Source organism: Gouania willdenowi, chromosome 4, assembly GCF_900634775.1.
Source record: "Gouania willdenowi chromosome 4, fGouWil2.1, whole genome shotgun sequence".
NCBI lineage: Eukaryota > Metazoa > Chordata > Actinopteri > Blenniiformes > Gobiesocidae > Gouania > Gouania willdenowi.
In genome coordinates this window covers 17,431,065-17,454,603 of record NC_041047.1, presented here as the reverse complement: position 1 = coordinate 17,454,603, position 23,539 = coordinate 17,431,065, and the positions used below count along the sequence as shown (strand labels likewise).

General features: G+C 38.2%; 2 protein-coding genes across 4 annotated transcripts; one reads left to right on the top strand and one right to left on the bottom strand.

The window, feature by feature from the left end:
• Positions 1-1,161: 1,161 nt before the first annotated feature.
• mfn1b (mitofusin 1b) lies at positions 1,162-16,466 on the bottom strand. The gene is made up of 18 exons (XM_028444372.1): positions 16,312-16,466; positions 15,184-15,348; positions 14,711-14,846; positions 14,178-14,340; positions 13,549-13,673; positions 13,340-13,448; positions 12,663-12,770; positions 11,928-12,081; positions 11,786-11,853; positions 9,970-10,091; positions 9,671-9,797; positions 7,073-7,177; positions 5,582-5,684; positions 4,704-4,930; positions 4,433-4,612; positions 3,379-3,575; positions 1,554-1,688; positions 1,162-1,450 (listed from the first exon to the last, which is right to left on the bottom strand). Exons 2-18 carry the CDS (start codon positions 15,329-15,331, stop codon positions 1,381-1,383), a joined length of 2,277 nt encoding a protein of 758 aa, XP_028300173.1. The 5' UTR covers positions 15,332-15,348; positions 16,312-16,466; the 3' UTR covers positions 1,162-1,380.
• Positions 15,821-22,617, top strand: plaat1 (phospholipase A and acyltransferase 1). 3 transcript variants are annotated; one of them, XM_028444375.1, is made up of 5 exons: positions 15,821-15,853; positions 19,522-19,571; positions 19,816-19,954; positions 20,768-21,036; positions 22,489-22,617. In XM_028444375.1, the coding sequence occupies exons 2-5, from the start codon at positions 19,545-19,547 to the stop codon at positions 22,588-22,590; spliced, it is 537 nt and encodes a 178-aa protein (XP_028300176.1). In that variant the 5' UTR covers positions 15,821-15,853; positions 19,522-19,544; the 3' UTR covers positions 22,591-22,617. The 3 variants fall into 3 exon arrangements, with proteins under 3 accessions (XP_028300176.1, XP_028300175.1, XP_028300174.1); XM_028444374.1 differs by lacking the exon at positions 15,821-15,853 and adding an exon at positions 18,242-18,832; XM_028444373.1 differs by lacking the exon at positions 15,821-15,853 and adding an exon at positions 18,242-18,861.
• The last annotated feature ends 922 nt before the right edge of the window (positions 22,618-23,539 follow it).

Here is a 23,539-nt window from a genome sequence, read left to right as displayed (position 1 = left end):
TTAAACACACACACGCACACACACATGCATAATCAGAAAATAAATTCAGTTTAAACACAGATTTTACTTCAAACCAATCCTGGAATAATGGATTTTAATATTATTTTTAAATAATAATCTGTGTAAATGAAACATTTACATGCAGGATGAGACAAAGTGAGCATGTTTGGTTTACATCAGATTTCTTTTCAGAATACTTATGACTGGAAGGAGACTTGATAAATTTACATGTGCTTTGATTCTGAAAAGTGCAAAAAAAATAAATAAATTTTACCATCTTTTAGGGCTGGGCGATTTTGCCTAAAAATTGTGAATAAAAAATTAAACATGCCTGTGGCGCACACATAATTTACTCAAAGGGTAAACAAATGTAAGCAAAGAGGGGGGCTGGCTTACATTGTGCTACAGTAACCCAAAAGGACGGAATGCAAAAAAGTCTTTTTTTTTTTTTTTTCAAACTTGAATTTGCAAAATAAAAAGTCTTTTTTTTCCTACAAATTCGATAAATCAATTAAATTGATTTTTTTGCCCAGCCCTACCATCTTTTGTTTACTGAAAAGATAATTGGAAAAATCTATATCGGGCGTATTTTCTTTGCAAATGTAGGAAGAACAAGGTAATGTTTTTCACCTCCTAGATAAATAAAAGAATGAAAACACCAAACTCAGTTGTAGATCATCACAGGTTTAATCTCGGGGTAATCTGGACACACATTCAGAAAAACAAAGACAAATAACCAAAGTGAAGATTAGGGATATCTAACAGATATAAATAAAATAGGTTATAAAATATACAAAGATTTGATCTATACAGTTTGAATTGTTAGAAAATAGAGCAGAGACCTACAGTATCTTACATATTTTCCTTTTCTACATCTCCGTGGTGTGTTTTTATTTTTTAGCATTCATTATGAGCAATGATTTTCCCTCCCGTAGTACAGACACAAAAAATTCTTTTGCTTCACAAAAAAGGCATAATCACATCAGCTAATTAGTGTGGAAGCTTAGCACCTGTCGCCACCTTGTGGAGCGTCTTTACTGAACCACTGTGATTGGTTGTTTACTGATTCCTGCTCCTCCTTTAACCGATGAGGACATTTAATGAGGAAAAGGGAACTTAAATGAATTTTACTACAAATTCAAACTGAAAAACTCAAGTTAGTTTTTTTTTTTTTTTTTTTTTAAATGGACAAAAAAAAAAGAATTAGTGGACAAAACAAACCGTGAAACACGTGTGAGAGGCTGGTGTCAAAAGGAAAACGATGTGCAGATTCCAGCTGACGGACCAATCAGCAGTGACTGATCCCTGCAGCATAAGAGGCCACTTGTATGAGGCGATGGTGGTATCAGACTGAGGAATGACTGGCGAGGAGGAGGAGCTTCACTGTGATGAACGCAGATACTGGTTTGTGAACACCTCCAACTGTCTCTCCAGCTCAGCCGCTTTGTACCTGCACTCACGACAAACACACCAATGAAAGCCAAACGGTGAACATCCAGTAATGATCTGTAGTCATGGTTCTGATGAAGGAGGCTTGTTGCAGCTGGACTCACCGCAGGCTCTTGGAGCGACTCTGGACTTTCTCCAGCTGATCTATGTTGGTGGTGAGTTGACGGATTTCTGCCTCCAGCTCTTTCTGCGTCTGGTCCACCTGCTGACAGAGACGTGCAAAGGTCGTCGCCATCTCCCTGGAAACGGAGAGCACAGCGTCATGGTGATTATTAACATGATTACACAACAAAACCACTTACACACTTTCATTCCAGTTTCTACAACAAGAAAAACATGTAACGAGTTCAAACAGGTGCCATTAATACAGGTAACGAGTAGAGGATAGAAGAGCTTCTTAAAGACGTATTAACAGGTCTGTGAGAGACAGAATTTTTGCTTGTTTGTAGGTGCCAAATACCAGGGTTGGGGTCAATTACATTTTTCAATTACATCTTAATCGTGATTACTATGACAGGCATTTCTTCCAATTAAAATTACAATTATTTTCAACCAGGAAGTGAACTACAATTGCTTTCTTAATTACTAAAGTTTAATTACAATTACTGAGCCTTTAATAAATAAGCCCATAAAACATTAGCTTCTGTTAGCATCTCTTATGATAACAGGTCAGGTTTTCCATGTCTTAAATCAGCTGTAAAATATATTATCTATCATCTAGTTTGTTTCTCATCTCTTGGATACCTTGTTAGGCTTCCTAATCAATGAAAATATTGGTATTCATATTTTGGTGTGGGCGTACAAGCCTTTTTTATGTCTGTATACTCCTAGATTATAATTGTTTTTTAAAATAGTAAAATGATCCTCAAGAAAGCTGACAGGTAGTGGGAAAAGTTTCCTTTAATTAAATTGTAAATTAATTACGATTTCTATAAATGACCCCAATCCTGCCAAAAACTTATTTTACTAAAAAATTTAAAAATAAATTCACTAAAAATCATACAATGGGATAAGTGTATAAGTGTACCTATTAGGGGTGTAACGATTCACTCAACTCCCGATACGATTCGATTCACGATACGATTCTCTCACGATTTATTTTACAAAATGGGACTGTAGTCAAATGATGGATGAAAAATATTCCTGTATTTTTTTTGGGAAGAAAACTAGAAAATACTGTTCTATTTTCCATTTATTTTTCATTTTCAAAAGAATCCCATGGTAAACTATTCAAAACAATGCAATTTAACTAAAAATAAATCTTGAATGAAATAAATAAAAGAATAATACAAATGAAGAAGAAGCTGATTCATTTAAATTCTGGTTTAAACTACATAATAGTTCTTTTTCTTTTTAAAAGTGCAACTGAAAATGTATTTTGTGCCTTAACAATTGGACTTGGAAAAAAAAACCGTCATTGCATTGATTTACGTCAGATATTTGTTTTGACCAGCAGAGGGCGCTGGTAACCCAGTGGTCGGTTGGCATGCAGCTAATCTAGCAGTGAAGAAGAGATGCTATGCTAGCAGTCAGAGCTAATAAAAAAAAAATAATAATAATAAAAAAAACGTGATTTTTACAGATATTCACGTAATATTACAGATATTCTTTCGGTGCTCAAGGGGTAAGGAATCATTTATTAACATGTTTAAGAGTAGATGGCGGCCAGAAAGAAAGTAGTAGCAGATTCCACCCGCCACGTACACTGCTGGACAAGGGATAAATATATAGCGCCCCATGCTGTTTAAAAAAAGTATTGCGATTAAATTTTCAAAGTATCAATGTCAATCGTGATACCTATGAAACGATTTTTAACTGCCTTACGATTAATCGTTACATCTCTAGTACCTATGATGACAATTACAGACAAGTGGAAAAACTTGCACAGTCGGTTCAGATGCTGGACTGAAGCAAGTCTTGAGGACTTACTGTTGGACCTGATGGCTACAGTTTGCACTCGTGAAGCTGACAATTAGCTGCAGTTTTTCAGTCGCGTAACCCACAAACTGTCGCTTTAGAGAGCGCTCCTTTGCTTTGGTGGTCCAGGTGAGTCTCTCGTAAAGGTAGAGCAGGCCGTAGAGCGAGGCCGAGAGGGCGATCAGCCTCCAGCCCACGGTTTTCCACACCTTAGATCAAACACACAGAGTTAGCCTGCGTTAGCAACAGAACATGACCTGTCCAAACTTACAAAGTAAAGGATGGTATTTTATAGCTGGGGGTACCCCGATTACATATTCACTACTGTGTATCATGGCCATGATGTATAATAATAATAATAATAATAATAATAATTTGCCTGTTAGCAGGATTACATCAAAAGTACAGATTTTACCCAAAGATAACATTTACACCATGGGAAGATTACCTTACATTTTAGAGGTCATTTGGATCTCTATACTGATTCAAGATCAGTTTGAAGAATCCCTATTTTTGATTATCACTAAAATTTCAAAAATCAAATTTCAGTTCACAATTGACCGATCTTTATTGACTCAGTTATTAGTTATTTTTGTGCCAGTGTTTACTATTCTGGATGTGTCTGTACTCCCCGTCACCCAATATTCAGTAACAGTTTTGATCACAAAAAAAGTATTAGTTTAACCCGGATCAGATCCAGATTGTGCATTTCAGTGCGATTTTGTGAGAAAAAATGGGGCAGCCAATACATTTCTACCTACTGTATTGTTATTAATGGTTAATATACATTTCTTCCAAGACTTTAAAGTGTAAACGATCATGGTACTATAATCAGAATCATTGATCCAGATAACTGCCAATATTTGGCAAAGAGGAAAGGTAGCGCTTGGCAGAGGTTTGCACTCCCTCACTGCTCTTAATTAAGATATTTTCCGATTGTTTTTACAGTAAAAAGAAAAGACATAAAAACTGCTGTCCTGTAGTTGTGGAAGCTTCCATTTTGTTGGTGATTACAGTTATCTCCAACATCTGAATACTTTAGTTGCGTTCAGTTCATGTAACGTACCACTCCTCCAACAACGAGCACACTCATTGAAGTGCGAGAGGTAAGAGAAGCCACGTTGGTGGCCATGGCTAGCATCAGGTCCTCCTGGGTCATGACTGCTGTCTCACTGTTGGGTGGCGCTGCTATTGAAGGAGGTCCTGAAGAGGGAGTTTGGGCCAAAGGCAGCGCTGCCTGAGATGTCTGAGACATAAAAAGCATTGAATTTAGTTTTTTATCTGTAATTCAAGGTTCATGAGGTTTTAAAGCAGGAAGCAGCATTTCCTGTGCAAACCTGAAAATTCTGGTCCACCAGTTTGAGCGCTCGCTGTGCGTTTACAGATCCGAGGAAGCGATGGACCAACGCCGTAATACCCAGAGAAAACTGAAACTCGATGTTCTCCTGGAAGTCGCTGCAGAGCGTGGCACAGTTCAGGTCATAGCTCAGGTCAAACTGCCTGCTGGGAACCAGCATGTGGAGCTGCTTCTGCATTGCCGAGGGAAGCAGAGGCAGCATGCTCTCTGTGGGCCAACACAACAACAACCATCACAGGCACATCTGGAGTGTTTCAACATGATGTTTATACCACTGAAAAATGTGTGAATCAAATAAAATTAAAAAAAAAAATAGTCCTTCCCAAGTGGTTAAAAAAAACCAGCACCTGCAGCTTTATCAGAGGGCACATCAACACCCTTTCAGAGAGCGCAGCTTGCATGTGACACATAACTGCACATAGTGTGGCCTCAGACCATGGCATTCAGAGCAGTGGGTAAATATAGCCACGATCCTGGTGTTACACACCACAGCCTGAGGAGAACATTACCGTACTCTTCCTCACACTGGATAATCAACGTAAGGACACCAAAGAGTTCACTCACCAGCTTGTATTACCGTAGTAGTTCATAATTTCAAAAAAGTCATTTTCTTTTCTATCTGCTTGTAAACTGTTCCAGATATACTGTAACTATATATTCACATTGATTAGATTCTGTATTTACAGAGTATTTTAATGTATTTTATTCTGTATAATGTGCTAGTGTTAAGTGAATAAATCCATTAGTGACAACGTCTAAGTCTACAGGAAGCTAAATGTCTATGAGGACATTTCTAATAGTGTCAGAGTCCGATCATCAAGAGGAGAATGAGTTGATCCCACATTAAGAAGTTTTTACCGATCATGTAGCTCTGGGAAGACTGGACAGAGGCATGGACGGCGTTGGAGCAGCGGAACGCCAAGTTCCTTCCCATTCCCTCCTCAACGTGAGCCAGCAGCTCCTAGCAGAGGTCAGAGGTCACATGAAAAAATGTTGCTGTTCAGTCATCACTGTACAATTATTTTTTATTTTTATTAATTCAGTTTATTTCCGACATGGTTACATTCACTTTTTTTACATTTTTTTTTTTTTTTTTGTACATGCCGAAAAAGAAGACGAGAGAAGCATTTTGCTTATCTGGGTCCCGTCCCCTGTTTTGTACATCAAAAATTTACATGGGTTTACATGTCTCTCTGGTCAAACATTCTTAGGTTGTTCTGAAAAGTCCTTTTTTGTGTAGGATTTATTCTCATCTGTAGTCAGTGTTTTTTTTTTTTATTTATTTTTTTTATTCCTCCTCCTCTCTATCGTTGTTTGTGTTGGCCTTGTTCCCTGTCAGATGTTGTTTGCATTCCTCCTGTTCAGGAAAAATTCATCTTTTTTTCGAAGTTTTTCCCTTTTCATTAATAAAAACCTTTGTTTCCTTCAGTTTTCTGCCTTGCTTCAATAATTCTCCTTTGAATTTCACCTTCGTGAAAGTGATTTTTACAGCTCTTATCTACAGATCATTTCTCTTTGGTAGGAGTTGATGTTGTCAGGGTTCAGGACAATGTCCTTCGACTCCAAGTAATCAATGACCTGTTGTTCAATCGATTTTGTTTCTTCGTCACTTGCGTAACTCCTGGGTTTTAAGCCTGTGATGATGACATCTTTCTCTCTTTCCTTTTGTTCCAACTCTTCAACCCTCGCGTTCAGTAGTATTATCTCTTCAGCATTTCTTTCATTCTCTTCTTTCAGTACCTTTGCTTCACTTTGAAGGGTTTCCAGTGACTTTTCCAGCGTCTTTTCCAACAACTTTATCTCGGCTGTGATCCGTGCAGATAGATCGTCTTTGATAGACGATAGATCGTTTTTGAGGTTTCGTATCATCTCCTTGACCTCTTTCAACCCCGGATCAGGTTCTGTAGGGCCTGCAGGCGGTTTTTTAACCATTTTTCTTTTCGTCTTGGGCCCAAGTTTTATTTCTCAGGCTGTCCAGCTGCAGCTGTAAGCTGTTAATCTTCCAAGGTTGAGTTATCGGAGCGAGTGAACACACGTCCTTTCTCTCCGAAGACCAGAGACATTATGCATCTGAATTTTTAGGTTTGAAAAATGTATTAGTTTCACATTGGAAGGTAAATATCTCACTGCGTTGTCAACTTTTAAACTTCACTTAAGGAACCATCATACAAATGTAGCAGAATTAGCTTACATAAAAACACATTTATACATTTAGTGCTCAGTGAGCTCACTAAATGACTTGGGCAGTGAATTGTGATCTTAAACTATGCAGTAGAAGAAATTTGAAGTAACATCATAATTTTTTACGAATGAGAAATAGGAGCTATCTATTTTAATCTTGTAACTTACAGATTTGTAGACCTTGAGGACATGAGGAGAAGGATGGAAGTCAGAGCGAAACTCATCAACAATTACATGCAGACGACAGATCTCCTCCTCCATGGCACTGGAAACCTGATGAAACAGGAGTCATCGGGGATGGAACTGATGGTTTAAACCCATTGGAAATTAACCAAATTTCGCTTAATCCAAACTGCACCATGATAAACTAAAACTATAGGTTACTTTTGTAACCCCGGTTCTATGAGTAATATGAGTGAGATGTCTCACTATGGGATGTCGCCTCTGCTACATTCCTCAGAATACCCATTTCACTTTGACAATCCTGATAGGCCGGTGAAGCGCATCATTTCGATGGGAGAACCTCCCACCACCTATAAAAGGAGGGGACGAACAGCTGCGCGTCATTCTTAGTAAGCAAGTCTCTTCTCCTTGTTCAAGAAAGAAGGGCAGTCTGGTGAGACATCTCACTCATATAACCAGGGTTACAAAAGATTTCGTGAGATGTCTCACTATGGGATATGGAAACTCCAGTAGTGCAAACATGCTTAGGGGGCAGGAATCTGCTTAAATCAGGACAGTAAGGCCGCCCATGCCACGCACAGGGCAGATACGTCCAGCATGTAAAAGCGGACAAACGTGGGGGGCCAGCTCGCCGTCACACAGATGTCCTGGACAGACACTTCCCTGAACAAGGCCCAGGATGTGGCAAGTCCCCGAGTCGAGTGTGCACGCAGACTCTGACACGAGTAAGCCAAAGCAATAGCCTCCACCACCTAGTGTGACAGGCGTTGCTTAGAGACAGGTTTCCCCTTACTGGGGTTGGCCCAGGAGACGAACAGCTGATCGCTCCTCCTGAGGGCCCTTGTCCTGTCCATGTAAGTGCGAATCGCACAAACAGGACACAACAAATGAGGCCGCTGCTCACACTGTGAGACAGAAAATGCCAGCAGGTTAATGGGAGAACATGAACCCACAACCTTCGGCACTAAGGCCAGGTTGGGTCTCAGAATAATTTTCGCATCACCTGGGAATAGCTGAGCACACAACAAGTGAACCGAGAGCGCATTAATGTCACTGACTCTTTTGGCCGAAGCCAGAGCCAGCAAAAAATTAGCTTTAAGGGAGGCGAACATCAGGTCCGTCTCACCCATCGGTTCAAAAGGGGTTCCCTTAAGACCCTTCAGAACCACTCCCAGATCCTACGGTGGAACCACCAACCTGGACACGGAGAGAAGCCTGCGAGAATTCTTCATAAACCTGCAAATCAGCTGATGCTGACTCGCTGGTTTGTCCGCAAAACCCACGTGACAGGCGGCGACCACCGCCAAATACACTTTCATAGTAGAAAAGGCATTGCGCCTGTCAATTAGGCTGTGCAGGAATGACAAAATCACACCCACCAGGCAATGAAAAAGAACATGGCCTCCCTGGAGACACCAGTCCTCAAACACCTTTCACTTAGAGTCATAAAGAGATCTAGTGGAGCGCTCTGTATGGTAGAGATCACGTCCTATCATAATCCTACGCCCAACATGTCTCCCGCCTGTGACGGCAGATCCCTGCACAGCGGGAGCTGCCAAGAGGGAGCACAGAGCAGCTGGTAAATCTCCACCAACCAGTGCATAGCCGGCCAGTGGGGAGCCACCAGGATCAGAGAATAGCCCTGTGCAGGGTGGGAGGAATCAGAGCCCACAGAGGTAATGCGTAAAGAAACACACGTGCGCTAGTGCGTCTACACCGAGGGCAGCAACCATGTCTGGGTGCAACATCCATTCCCCTTAAATTGGTGCGCCCCTGGAAAGCAGGTCCACTCCCACATTCATGATCCCTGCGATGTGCATCACTCTCAGGATGAGGAGGAGATGCATAACACTACATAGAGGGCGTTGGAGGCCGTGGTCTGGGACAGCAGCTACGGTGAGCTGGGGTCACCGTAGTGAGAGGCCACTGAAGGCCAATGAACTCGCCGGAGCGGCAGCGTCGGAGGGAGCAGACAGCCAGAGCGTGAGCTCAGAGCTTCACGCCTTGTGGCAGCGAAGGACAGCACTCACCACACGGAGCGAGGTAAGAGCTGTTTAACCTTACCTTTTGACCTGGTGTGGTCTAAAAAGCTAAGCGTCAGCCCTGCCAGTGTTCGTCGGCAGGAAAAAAAGAAAATCCCATCTGCGAACAGTTAAACTGGTCAGAGCTAAAAAAAAAAATGTGAGGTAGCTGGGAGGAGGTTTAAGAATGACGCGCACCTGTTCGTCCCCTCCTTTTATAGGAGGTGGGAGGTTCTCCCATTGAACTGATGCGCTTCATCGGCCAATCAGGATTGACAAAGTAAAATAGGTAACTGAGAAATGTAGTAGAGGCAACATCCCATAGTGAAATATTATGAAATAGAACCTCAGTCCTCTGTAAGGAGCTCTGCTTTATTCCCACAAAGTAAAATGTATAAAGTGGGTTTATTAGAGTCTCAGTGATGGCCCGTCAGTATTTGAACCCTGTGATGTGACAGTGTCCTCACGAATAGAATATAAATGAAATACATCCTAATAAACTCAATAAAACATGGTTATGAAAGCAAAAGATGGGAATTTTTTTGTTTGTTTTTTTTTTTACCTTGGACTCGACATCCTCGGTGATAGCTTTGATCTTCTTTTTAATTTCCACGATAAGCAGGTTCAGCTGATTTCTGACAAACTCCAGCCGATCCATCTGGTACTCTCTGTCCTCTAACGCTGCCACCCTGAATTACCACCACACCAACAGGAAATATAGTCATACACAACTCGGCCTGAAACAGCGACACACTCAAACCCTGTTGGAAATGATAGAAAATATCTTTTTCCATGCCTTTCACCGTTTCCCTTCAAAGCTTTTCAGTGACGGATTACAGACAAAAACAAACGGACACTCACCTCTGCTCGGCCGCCCCGATGTTGATGGCGTCCATGATGCTTTTGACATTTTCTGTGATCTGCTTGGCCCTGATAGTGTGCTGCTCAAACTTTGTTTTCACTGCTGACTGCGAGATACACTCCTGCGAGGCCATAACACACATCACTGTGACATGCGCCGCACCGCCACCGGCTGCTGCTGCTACGGTAGCAACTCGCACGCCGGCCGGGACCAACCGAGTACAAGATAAACACTCGCTGCTAGGTTGGACTTTAAAAGAATTAAAATCAAAAAAGAAAGGGAAACAAAAAGCCAACTGAAGGGTGAATACAACAGCAGCAGCAGAGTGTGTATCTTGTGTCCCGCAGCCACTGGTGTCACAGTTTGTGTGTTGCAGTGACAAAACAGAAACAACACATTCACATCAAATAAAGACAAACAAGAATACAACAAAAACAAAGCAATAAATTAAAGTGGGGTAAGTGCATCCTGCTTGGATACACTATGACAGGGTTTTACCAAAGTTTAAGTCACTAAATGTCTAATTTGGAAGAAGAATATTAAAAAAACAAGCATTTTTTATATTAAATTTTGCAATGAAGTTTGGAATTTTTCTTTCATATAAAAACTAACTCTTAAGATGGGCCGCCTTATTGACGGTCATGGCTGAATTAGGATAATTTATATAGAGAAAGTTTGTTTACTCCCTTTAAGCTTCTCACCAATACTAGCAATTGGTTTTCCAACCTCCCATTTTTGTGTGGAACAGTGATTAAAAACCGATTTTGTTCATTTCAGTGTATCTCCTCCACCCCTTCACTCCATCATAGACCCTCCCCCTTTAACTTCACCAGGTCCCCATCTCACTATTACTGCATTGTACTGTTTGTATTGTGGCTGTTCTAATTGTTAAGCCACCTTGGGTTCTTAAAAAGACACTACATAAATCAAGGTTAATATTATTAGTACTATTTGTGACTTCACCATTGAAGTGACAGAGGCTAATGTAATCTGGCAAAAGATTTACTGTGGCCACTTACATGAGAATCAAAGTTAGATAAGAGTAAAAAGAGCAGCTGGATCCTTGATAAGAATCTGATATGTGTTTAATTGCACTTTAGACATAATATTAACCTGTGTTATTACATTTTTCAGACCATTATCTTCTACATTTGGGAGAATGTGTACATGTTTTATTGATGTGACACTTACAAAACATCTATTTGTGACTTGATGATTATTATTAAAATGACTCCGTTAATTGCCAGTTTTTAAAGGACTGTGGGGTAATCAGGTTAACATTAAGAAAAAATGCTAAAAAAAATGTATTCAAGAAAAAAATTAAGCAAAACATAAATAAAGGGAAACAAAAACGTAATGGGCGTCCTCACCAAAGTGAATCTAGACTTCAGCAATGAAGACGCAGGTTGATGAAAAGGCACTGTGACTGGTTTCTCTACAGTTAAGGATGGGGTTTAAAATGTGAAACGTGAGACACAAATAGATGGCAGCCACAATCTTCTGCGGAAAAACGCTATGTGCTTTTTCTTTTTCCCACGCACTCACAATAGCTTATATCGACTAAACTACCCATTTGTACTCCTTTCTAAAGGAGATTAGAAACTAAAACCTTACACTGTGAATTCACTCCTCTAGATTAAGCTGTCGCTGTTTGGAATTTCTCTCTGCAATTATAATTCTATGATGTTTCTTGTGTTATCTTCTGTTCTTCTCATGTTTCTTTGTTCTGATGACTCTTGCAAATACACGTGCAAATGTTTCCTACAAAGCCTAAAAACGATATTACTGCCTTTAAAAATGTGTTTAAGCACAAACCTCAAACCTCCTCTCAAAGCTCTGGAACTCCTTTAGTCGGTCGTGGAAACCCTCGGCCAGAGCGCCCCCTGTTGGATCATGTGCTGACATTAGAGACAACGTAGAATATAATGGAAGTATGATAGTATAACAGAACTCTCGCCTGTTTCAGGCATGCCCTGTGCACGCTGCATGCGGGAGGTGAGGACCTCTTTAGCAGAGACGAAGAAAATACGGTTTGGGGCCTGCTCGCGGTCCACAACTTTCAACTCCTCCACTAGAAAGTTCACACAACGGTCAGTGTGCTGCTTCCTGACCTGAGAACAGAGGCTCAGTGTTAAGGGAGCGCATAGCCTGAGAAATTTAGATATTTAGACACCAACCATTGTAAATGAAAGGTCGATGTTATGATAAAAATTATTGAAACCAAAAAAAAAAAACAGCAAACACCCCTACATACCTAATTCTATTTGTATCCACTGCATCTTTTTTTTGGTCACCTGTTATATTCTAGTGATACATCTACAACAAACCTACACGATTGGAGGCATGACTTTATTCTCAATGTCTTATACTTAACCATTTAAAGTTCATTTCACTGACACCAGTGAATCCAATGAAAGTCAGTCATTTCTGCTTATTGTCTTAACTTCCCACACACAGATTTCCTGTGACAGCCTCATTTCCCATCCTGTCTCAGCCCTTTTATTCCAACTTCCCCAGAGCTAAAAGTTAGCCCCTTGGTTAAATAAATGTTAATAAATAATCATAATGCCTGCTGTAAAAATCAGTCTGCTTTTGTTCATACCTTTTTTAAGACAATCTTTACTATTCAGCTCATATTTTTGTGGCATTCTGACAGTATTGCTCAGAGGAATGTGACAGCGGTTTGACTCACGTCCTCCATGTACTCCGGTTCATTTGCTGAGGCATCCCAGCGATTGTTGAGGATGAAGATGTTGGGTTTAGATAGACGTTCACTAACTTTGTGAAAAAAGTGCTTTTCCTGAAACAGAGGGAAATTTTTTTTAAAAAGAGGTCAGGGAGGTTAAATTTCACACATAGTAGCTCAGAATAATACATTCTGTTTGTCCCTTTGTCCCTTTCTTCCCCATTTTTGTACACTTTCTGAAGTTTCTATGTAAATGTTTGTGCTACTTATGGTCCGATTCTTACATATTAAAAATTAAATGTGCATTTTACAAAACATTATCCTGTTTAGAGTTTTAAAGTTGTTTTAAAATGGTGCTTATTTTACACAGAACTGATAAGAGTGAAAGTACAGTAAATAAATGAGGATTGTCCTCAGAGAGAATTGTGTTTGCCTTTCCTTTAAGGCAATAGCTAGGTTGTGAAGCTCTGTGACAGACTGCCTCATATTTCACATTGCATGAATGCCTGAACAAAAACAAAACAAGCATTGGGCTTTCTGTGCTGTGCACAACCCAGCCACACATACACAGAGAATTATTCAAAAACAAGTTAATCCTGTAATGAAACGTCCAAATTTAATCTAATGCATGCAACTAACAGTTAATTCAGGAGTTCTGTAGAGAAAAATACTTAGTAGACTACCGTGTTCATGAGTGTGGATTCTGAGTTAGCCACCAGCACAAAGACGTCAGCATCCAGGCAAAACTTGTCAATCCAGCTGTCCAACTGTGAGGTGACATCTGTCCCAGGGCTGAGAGAAATAAACAGGTCAAGCATACCACAAGTATGTTGTTCTATTGTTTGTGCGTTGCTTTCAGAATTTAAATAAAATAAACACAATCAAATATTACCTGTCGACAAGCACCAGGTCATCTCGTAGCAGAGCACACTTGGTCTTTGGCCAGAAGATACGAACAAGACAACCAGCGTCCAGACTCTCATCCATGTGCAGTGCATGAGCAAGCTGGTTCACAGTCTGCAGAACATGGATGGGATTAGGGTACATTCAGTACAATCCTCCAGCAGCAATTCATTTGTCATCACTAAAGAAATAATTATGTCCATCTAATAGGAAAATATTCTAATTTTGCATCCGTCAAATTTAGTTGTGACGCTGGAACACAATCATGAAATCTAGATTGCATTTGTGTTATTTGGGTGGAATTTTCATTTAGAGTCTTTTGCTCAACTACATTTTAAATGTGTGTCTAAGACAAACGAGAAACTTCATTATATATGCCTTATATTTTGAACACATTTTGCAGGAACACGTTTTTGGGAATCCACTGTAAAGGAAAAGACCTTTAGATCATTGAATTCATGATTGGAGATGAGACCAGCAAAAGTTCAGATTTCAAAATAAAAGCCAATGGATTCAAAAAGAAAAAGATGAAAACACTTTCCTTGTGTGATCTTCACACACACGCCACCATATTGAGGTATTTTGACAGCGATTTTCCAAGCGTAAACAAGCCCTTACCTTGACACTCTTCTCCTCCTCTGAGCCTTCTGTCTTCAGGTAAGCTTTGTCCTCATCCGTTCCCTCCACGCTCAGGAAGCAGTTGGTTGTGTGGCCGATACCGCTGGGTAGCACGCGGTCCCTCAGCATGGCGTTTATCACCGTGCTTTTGCCATTACTGGTCCTGAAGAAAGACACAGGGACAAGAAATTAAAGCAAATTATTTTTCACAAGGAGAACTACTTACTTAAGGGGAAACTATTTAAATTGACGTATGTCATTTAGCCACACTTTATTAGTTCAATTGATGTTCATCGTCCTGCTTCCTCAGGTTGACCAGTTCGGACCTTCTGATCGGTCCAGTTTTTGCTCTTATGATTTAAAAATACATGATAATCTATGGATTACAGTGCACACACATGGTCACAAAAAGTATTGCATTAGAATCTTGCACTTTCCTTTGCCCTTGCAGGAAGCTTGCGTTTAATCTCCTCTCTGCAGCAAAAGTCAAATGTCGCTGTTCTTTAAATTCAGCCGATGTTGGAAGAACTTACCTGCCAAAAAAAGCCACTTTCATGTGTCTGCGTGCCAGCACTTCCTTAATGACAGCCAGTTTGTCAGAATACGTTTGAATGTCCGACTTCTGATCATAACTGGCAATGTTTTCCAAAGCTTTATTGCCAAAGATTTCTGGAACAATACAAAACTTCATTACACTCGACTCCATCCTGGCCTACTTTCTAAAGTCATGTTATATATTCTTTCGGTTAAATCTAATAAATATCTTTTTATCTGAGTGTGTCTGCAGAAGGTTTTTGTTTCCTAAAAATAATTCATGCAGCTCTGAATACGTAAATTATTTTCTCTGCCTCAGATTTATAATCTAACAGAGGTCAAAATTTAAGTAGGAAATTAGTAAGAATAGAATGTGTCCACATACAGATTTATGAGGAGCTCCAAAAGTGATAATAGTTGGTTAGTATCATGCATTTAAACACGTCATACACCCAAGAAAACACAGTCTCACCTTCCACAAACTCTGAGGTCTCAGTCACGTAGTTCAGGAGCTGCTCAAACACGTCGCTGATCGTCTTCTTTGCCACAACAAAATGCTTGAGTGGAGAAAACTCGCCTTTGGCCGAGTCCGTCCTTCTGAGAAGAGGTGCAGCAGCCATGCTGTGTGGTCTGAGAGCTGGTAGGAGGCCACAACACATCAATTCAACTACTTTTTTTATTAGCCTTTTATAAAATGTAACACTAATATAATATTAACTAGCGAATTAAATATTCATTGCACTGTATCTTAAGTCTTCCACTCACTATCTTAACATCTTGACCTTTGAACAGACCTCATATTCTATACCAGGGGTGTAAAACTCACTTTAGTTCAGAGCAGTTTGATCTCAAGTAGGCCACAGATTTTATATGGGGAAAATGAGTCATTTCAATGTTTTTGTGCCCAAGTTTGCACTTGTACGTATACATAAAAAAAATAACATATGTAAATATACAAGCAATAAGTGACAGATATCAGTCCCAACAGGATCGTCACTTTAAATTTCCTAGATTTATTGTAACCAATTTCTATTTAATTAAAGAAAATGTTAGGTAATCATTTTGTGGGGTTTTTTTTTTCCAACAGTTTAACATAAAAAATGTCTGCCATCCCTTCATGCGATATAAGCACCAGGAAAACTGTGAGTCACCTGCAAAAATTGTTGACTTTCATTTTCACAATGATTCATGTTTACCTCTGTCATTTTTACTTTCTACTGAGGGGCCAAATTGGTTACACTTTATGACCATCTGAGACTGAATTTCATGATTAATAAATACGTCAACCTACCTATGATAAGCTATATTTTTCCCACAAAATACTTAAAACTGTAATTAAATTAAGAGCCCTAGACTGACAGTAAACTTACACACTGAATTAATTAGAGTTCCAGGGGTGTACCATGTATATGTAGACCCTCAAAGTGTCCAATTGTAACCCCCTCCTCCTCTGGTCTGTTTGTGATGTCGGTCTGTTGTCAGTCAACAGACAGCGTGACGGACACACGACGCTATAAGAGCTAACTTATCGAGCTATGCTAATAATTCATTGGAGCGAAACAACAAGACATGAGACAAAAGCGGGGGTTTTTTTTCTCACCAAAATCTAATAAAGTCTCCGTCCTCTTCTCATAACACAAACATTCTCCTGCGTGAAACCACAGGACAGAAATAACCCCTAGTGTCCGAGCTGCAGGGACACTTTTAGAAAAGCTATTAGCTAACCTTGTGTGTATTTGTATCCGGAAGTTTACACTGACACTAAACGAATCACTTCCGAAAGAAACTTTCAGATTAAAACTCTTGGTTGGGGGTTTGTTCCCAGCCTTGGACTTTAAACCATTGAACTTCACTACGTTTATGATTCCTTACGCTGTAAATTGTGACTCCTATTTTGTATTTTGTGCATTGTTATTTTTGTCTTTGGGAAATACACTTTACCAACTTGGACTGGACATATTGGTCAGATCACAAGAAGTCATCTGTCAAGATTTAGTTGAGTTATTTTGTGATGTGCACAACATTTTTGTTGGCTTTTTAAATGTATGATGACAATAACCTCCAACCAAGTTAAACACTTTGTGTGTCATAAGAAATAAATAAAAAAATAAAATAAAATAAAATGAACCCTATAGACAATATATATATATATATATATATATATATATATATATATATATATATATATATATAAACCAAAAAGAAAATACACTCTAAAAAATACACTCTACTATGGAACAGGATTAGGGCCACATGTGAGATTTTTTTTTATTTTTATTTTTTTAGTTCTGACTTTAAAGTCAGAACTCTGAGAATAAATGTCAGTCAGAATTCTAACTTTAATCTCAGAATTCTGACTTCAATCTCAGATTTTTGACTTTAAAGTCAGAACTTTAAAAAAGAATAAAAAAATTAATTAAAATTCACATGTGGCCCTAATCCTCTAATCCTCTCCCAAACTCTACTGCATTGACAATGAGAAAATAAATAATATGTATGTAAATATTTTATTTTGGATAGAAGTTTCCCAATAAATAAAACGAGTGTTGTGACATTTGTAGATGAAGAAACAAATAATTCTTAAAATATTTATAAAATGATGGACCTTGAAAAATATTTCCCCTCAGATGGAGCTTTATTTTTAATTCCCTCCTCTGCATCTCTTTAAAAAAAAAAAAACTATGGAGTAACGAAAATATCTCAGTAGTTAGTTTTAAACTGTAATGTGATGTTATCACAATAGAAATGTAAATAAAGGGGAATTCTTGGTAATACGTTAAGATAACTTGAAACCTGTAAACTTCGTATTTTATTTGTTTTATTATGACCCACACAACCGGATATTTCACTGTGTGTTTAATGTAAGCTTGATGGGAGCTCAGCTGCAGAAGGGGCGGAATCAGGTGATGAAAAGGCTTGGTAGACAGTAGCCAATCAGCAAGTAGGGGGCGTGTCCTTTACCAGAGAGGTCACAGTAAACATAGTAAATATACATTTACGTGTACTTTTAAGAAATAAATGAACAGACATAAATCCGGTTGATGAGGAGCAAAAATAGTTAATACAAAGTGGAACAATAAAGGTGACTGAAAACTAAAGTAAAACTAACAGTTAGGAATTAATAAAGCAAGAAGAAAAAAAAAATCTGCAGTGTCAAATGTAAGGTGTCACATTTGACCAACGGGATGATTTTGCAAAGTGTGAAAAGCTACAACGTGTGTCCCTCGCCCCCAACAAAAGCCCAACGCTTCTGAAAACTACCACCTTAATATTGCACAGATTTCATATTGCATTTATTTGAAACGCTGTCAAACCACCCTGTAAGTATTCACATTCAGCAGAAATTTTGGGCTTTTGTATTATTATTATTATTATTATTATTATTATTATTATTATTATTATTATGTTGAACGTGGAAATAGATCAGACAGCAACTCGCGGTCCGGGGTTTCCTGTTAGGTTTAGTCTTAGTCACGTGACCTAAACTGGCCAATGAGGGGCGCTGTGTACAGACAGAATGTTGGCGCACTGATACGGCAACCGTAGGGGTAGCACTGCCATTTTTTTTTTTTAAACAGACAATGAATTAGTAACGCAAATGAAGTGAATGGAGGACACCGAATTGTGCTGTGAACTTGGCAAACTACTTAATTCTAACCTTAAAGCACCTACTCTGAGTTTCCATCTGTTTTGGTGACGTTTAAAAATCAAGAATGGCGACAGACTTCTCAAACTCACATTTCAAACCAAAGCCTTAGAGAGAGAGAGAGAGAGAGAGAGAGAGAGAGAGAGAGAGAGAGAGAGAGAGAGAGAGAGAGAGAGAGAGAGAGAGAGAGACACACAGAGAGACAGAGAGAGAGAGACAGAAAGAGAGAGAGAGACAGAGAGAGAGAGACAGAAAGAGAGAGAGAGACAGAGAGAGAGAGAGTAACTGGGTAACTGTGGCAATCTGCCATCAGCACAGCACACTGAAGCATCTCCAGCCTCTCTCAGCTTTGACATCTTCAACAAACCTCTCGTCAACCCAAAAGTTTGCTATCAATTCTTTTTTTTTCAATATCCTTTTTTCTTACCAGAGAATTTTGATGACTTGTTGAGATTTATGATGGATAATTAAAATGGTGAGGAAGAAAAAGCTGCTTGTGTTTGAGTAAGTATCACACATGTCAACATGCCTACAACAGTGCAGTATTATAATTTCATGCTTGGCAATTACATTATAATTATTTTCTAAGCTTCTCAGAGGAAATGTTTTTTTTTTTGTTTTTTTTTTTTTGCACGATAAATAATAAATGTCCATCAATTTTCACTGCAGGATTGGCGTCCTACATTAGTGATGAAGCAGACATACAAAATGCTCTCCTATTTGGACACGCATCACCTGATCATTTTCTACTTTTGACAACAAACATTTGGACCTTTTCAGAATTTATACATAAACCTGTAAAGAACTGTTTCCCACTTTTAGTTTGTTGTTCCTGTAAAGTAACCTGAGCTCAAACTATTTTTCTGTCAGCTTCCCCATTGTGTTGTTGCTATTGTGGCAGCACAGGCGACACAAGAGCTCATGTGTGTATTGTCTGTGTGTGAGCTTGTGTGTGTGTGTGTGTGTGTGTGTGTTGTACTGCAACTATACCCAGCACTCTCTTTCTATGAGAATATAGCTATTTTTGGATTTTGCGTCACTTCTCACAACCACCACAGTAAAATATTATTTAAAAAAACACAATACGTTAGATACCTTAAGGTCTACAAAACACAACATTTTTAATGAGCAAAAATCACTCATAGTAACGTTTCTTTTGCTCAGAATTTGTGGAAGCATGATGTGGGATGGATAAACAACTGCAAAACTCTAATGTAAGTACCATTACATGATATAAGCATGCTTTTGTATGATAAAGGAGGTGTTAAACTTTTATTAACTTCATTTTAAGATTATATACTGATTTTTAATATCTGATTTTTATTTTGAAAAAAAGCTCTCAAAGAACATGTATGGTCGTTCATTCTCTAAATATATGACAATAAAAACTATTTTTTGTAGAGTCAAAGTTTCAGAAAGTGAACTTTGTGCTGCTGAAAATACCTTTTTTGTTGTTAGATGGCCTCTACTGACCCTGACCTTTGCGACCCCTGTGGTGACCCTCAGCCCGGTGACCTCATTGAGATCTTCCGACCAGCCTATCAGCACTGGGCCCTTTACCTGGGAGATGGTTACATCATCAACTTAACACCTGTTGGTCAGTGAAAGCCACATTCAGACAACTTGACTAAACATTGGATTCACTAATCTCAAAAACCCATTTTGAGCTGACAAAAATAAGATCAAATATCATGTATATCAGTGGTTTCCAACCTGCCGTGACCCCGTTTGTTTTTTCTTTCTAGAATTAGTTTTTTTTATCATGTTTATTAAAGTGAGTTACAAATACAACACATTTTTTATACTGTATTTTATTTCAACTACATTTAGATTTGAGAAAGTTCAATAGAACACAGTTATTTGAGATTTATTGTGTGTTGAGTTAAAAAGATTAAAATGTGAAAACATTATTTCAATCAGTATCTTAAATTTTTTAATCACGAGACTTTTCAGGTGACCCCATTTTATTTCTAGGCGACCCCACATGAGTTCACGACCCCAAGGTTGAAAAACACTGTTATTATTACACAACTGCAGTCTAGTTACTAGTTAAAACATTCTAAATTTGAATATGTGGACATTTACAGCCAACACATCCTCAACCTCTGGTCCATGGACCCATACCGACCCACAACCCATTTGGTACCGGGCTGCAGAATTAGAAAAAAACCCATTTCAGTAAAGTTTTGATTTTATTTTCACAAGTCTTACAGTTATTTGTATAAAACAGCTGGGAGAACATTCAAACTCAACACAGAAAGACCCCATGAAGGTTTGCTGCCTGGAAGCTGAAGCACATTAACTGTCCTTATCTGTTTTATTCGGCTTTCATTTAAATTCAATTTGGGGAAAAAAAGGATTTTACAAAAGTTATTTTATTTTTACATCCAGTCTCTTTTCTCTCTCCCAGATGAGAGCCAGGCAGCTGCCATGTCCAGTGTGAAATCTGTGTTCAGCAGGAAAGCTGTGGTACGCATGCAGCTGCTGAAGGAGGTGGTGGGAAGTGACTCGTATCGAGTCAATAACAAGTACGACCACAACCACACACCTCTACCTGTGTGTGAAATCATCCAGAGAGCTCAGGTCCTCATTGGCCAGGAGGTGTCCTACGACCTGCTGGGAAGCAACTGCGAGCATTTTGTTACGCTCCTGCGTTATGGGGAGGGCGTTTCTGAGCAGGTTAGTCACTCTTTTAATTCCCCACAAGAAACGACTAAAGGTATGGGGGTGCCAAATGTAATAGCTGACATATTTTGAACATTTAGTTCACTTTCGTCACGTTTAGCTAGATTTTCTTTTATTTGAGGCAGCAATTCATGTAAAACAGCATGTTCTATATCATTGTTAAAAATGTCTACACATGAAAAATAAATCTAAATGTAAACGTTAAATTTAAATGGTGAATGCAAATTTACATGTAAATGTAAATGTTAAATCTAAATGTTAAATGTAAATGTTAAATCTAATTGGTGAATGTAAATGTCAATGTGCAATCTAAATGGTGAATGCAAATGTAAACATTAAATCTAAATATAAATGTTACATCTAAATCTAAATGTTAAATGTAATTGTAAATGTTAAATCTAAATGGTGAATGTAAATGTCAATGTGCAATCTAAATAATGAATGTAAATGTAAACATTAAATGTAAATGTAAATGTAAATGTAAATGTTAAATCTAAATCTAAATGGTAAATGGTAAATGGCGCGACCATGGCTCAGGTAGTAGAAGAGTCTTCTGATCTGGTTGGGGGTTAGATGCCATTCTATATATGTCTATATGTCAAAGTGTCCTTGGGCCAGACACTGAACCCAAGTTGCTCCCAGTGGTTGACTAGCGCCTTGCATGGCAGCTCTGTCCCATTGGATTGTGAATGCGAGTTTGAATGGGTGAATGGGCTGATGTTGTGAAGCGCTTTGGGACTACATCGGTGGTTATAAAGCACTACATAAATCATGTCCATTTACGATTTAAATCTAAATGTTAAATTTATATCTAAATGTTAATCTTTGCAATTGACAGGCGCTGATCAGCCCACTTTGTGTAATTTTTAAACATTTAGCTATACACTTGGCGACCAATTTAACATTTAGATTTAGAGTTAATATTTAGATCTAGATTTAGATTTAACATTTAGATTTAACTTTTACATTTAGATTTAACATTTACATTTAGATTTAACATTTAGATTTAATTTTTACATTAAGATTTAACATTTAGATATAACTTTTACATTTAGATTTAACATTTAGATTTAACTTTTACATTTAGATTTATCTTTACATTTAGATTTAACATTCACATTTAGATATATCTTTCATGTTTACACATTTTAAACAATGATATATAGAACATGCTGTTTGACATGGACTGGTTTCATATCACAGAAAATGAGCTTAATGTGAGGAAAGTGAGATAAATGTTCAAAAAATGTCAGCTATGAAACAATGAAAGAGTGACAGAGTTTTTACATTCAGAACCCCCATATAAGGGTGACCGTTTGATTCTTTACACTACTTTTTCACTGAACAAATGTCAACCTATTGTTTTCTTCTTTTTTTAGCAATAATTTTAAATGATTGAGTGTGTTTGTGCATATACTTCATGAGTTGTTTCTTGTTTCCTTGTAGGCTACCAGAGCCATCGGAGCCATCAGCCTGGTGACAGCAGCAGCCAGTGCCTTCTCAGTCCTAGGATTAATCAACACACGATCCAGAAACAGACCTTTCTGATAAATTATGTCACCCTGAATATTAATGCAACTGTAGTGGAATAATTGAAATAAACTGACCTAATAATGAAGATATAAATGCCTTCGTTGTTTCAGTTGTATCACTTTTTTCAGTCCATGATCCTTTTCTTCAGTAGTGTTTTTTGTCCAGCCTTTGTGACGTTAGAAATTAAAACTTCTTTAAGCATAAATGGATTTTTGAGCCCCACTGAAATCCAGATTTCAGATGTTTAATGACATGTAGACATCATGGGACAAAACTCTTTTGTCTCACCTCCTAGCATTCAGCAATGTATTAATAAAAAGGGTATGGAAATTTGGAGAAAATTTATTTTCAAAATAAAGTAAGAAATATAAACAATAATTAGATTTTATTTAAATTTTTAAAAGGGTAATTCAACTATATAAACACTATTATTTGATTAAGTATCAGGTGAAAGTTTTGCATTTCAAGGAGGAGGTTGGCAACTGAAAAGGAAAACATCTTCAATCATCACTCAATATCTTGCTGTGTTAAATTGACAGGTTTTAAGAGCATGATGGGTAAAACAGATATAGTATTTATTAATAAATAAGGCTATGTTACCATTAATCAACCTCCAACTGCAAAAGGGTGAGAACAATTCACTACTGTACCAAAAGGAAAAGTACCACATGGGTCATTCTACCATAATAACACATTGGATTTGCCTAAAAAATCCAATTGAAATTTGCCAGAGGATTTAAAATAATTTTATGTAATATATTTCACACTCATTACTGGGCCAAAGAACAGAAAACTTCTTGACAGACAGTAATCTTTATTAGTTACATGCCAAAATATGCATTTCTGTGTTGAAAATGATGCTAAAACCTGAAAATAAAGCCCTGAAGTGAGACATCACTTTTTTTGGTAATCAAGTTAGATATTTTCTATTTCTGGTAAAAAATGTTTAATTTACTTAACCTTT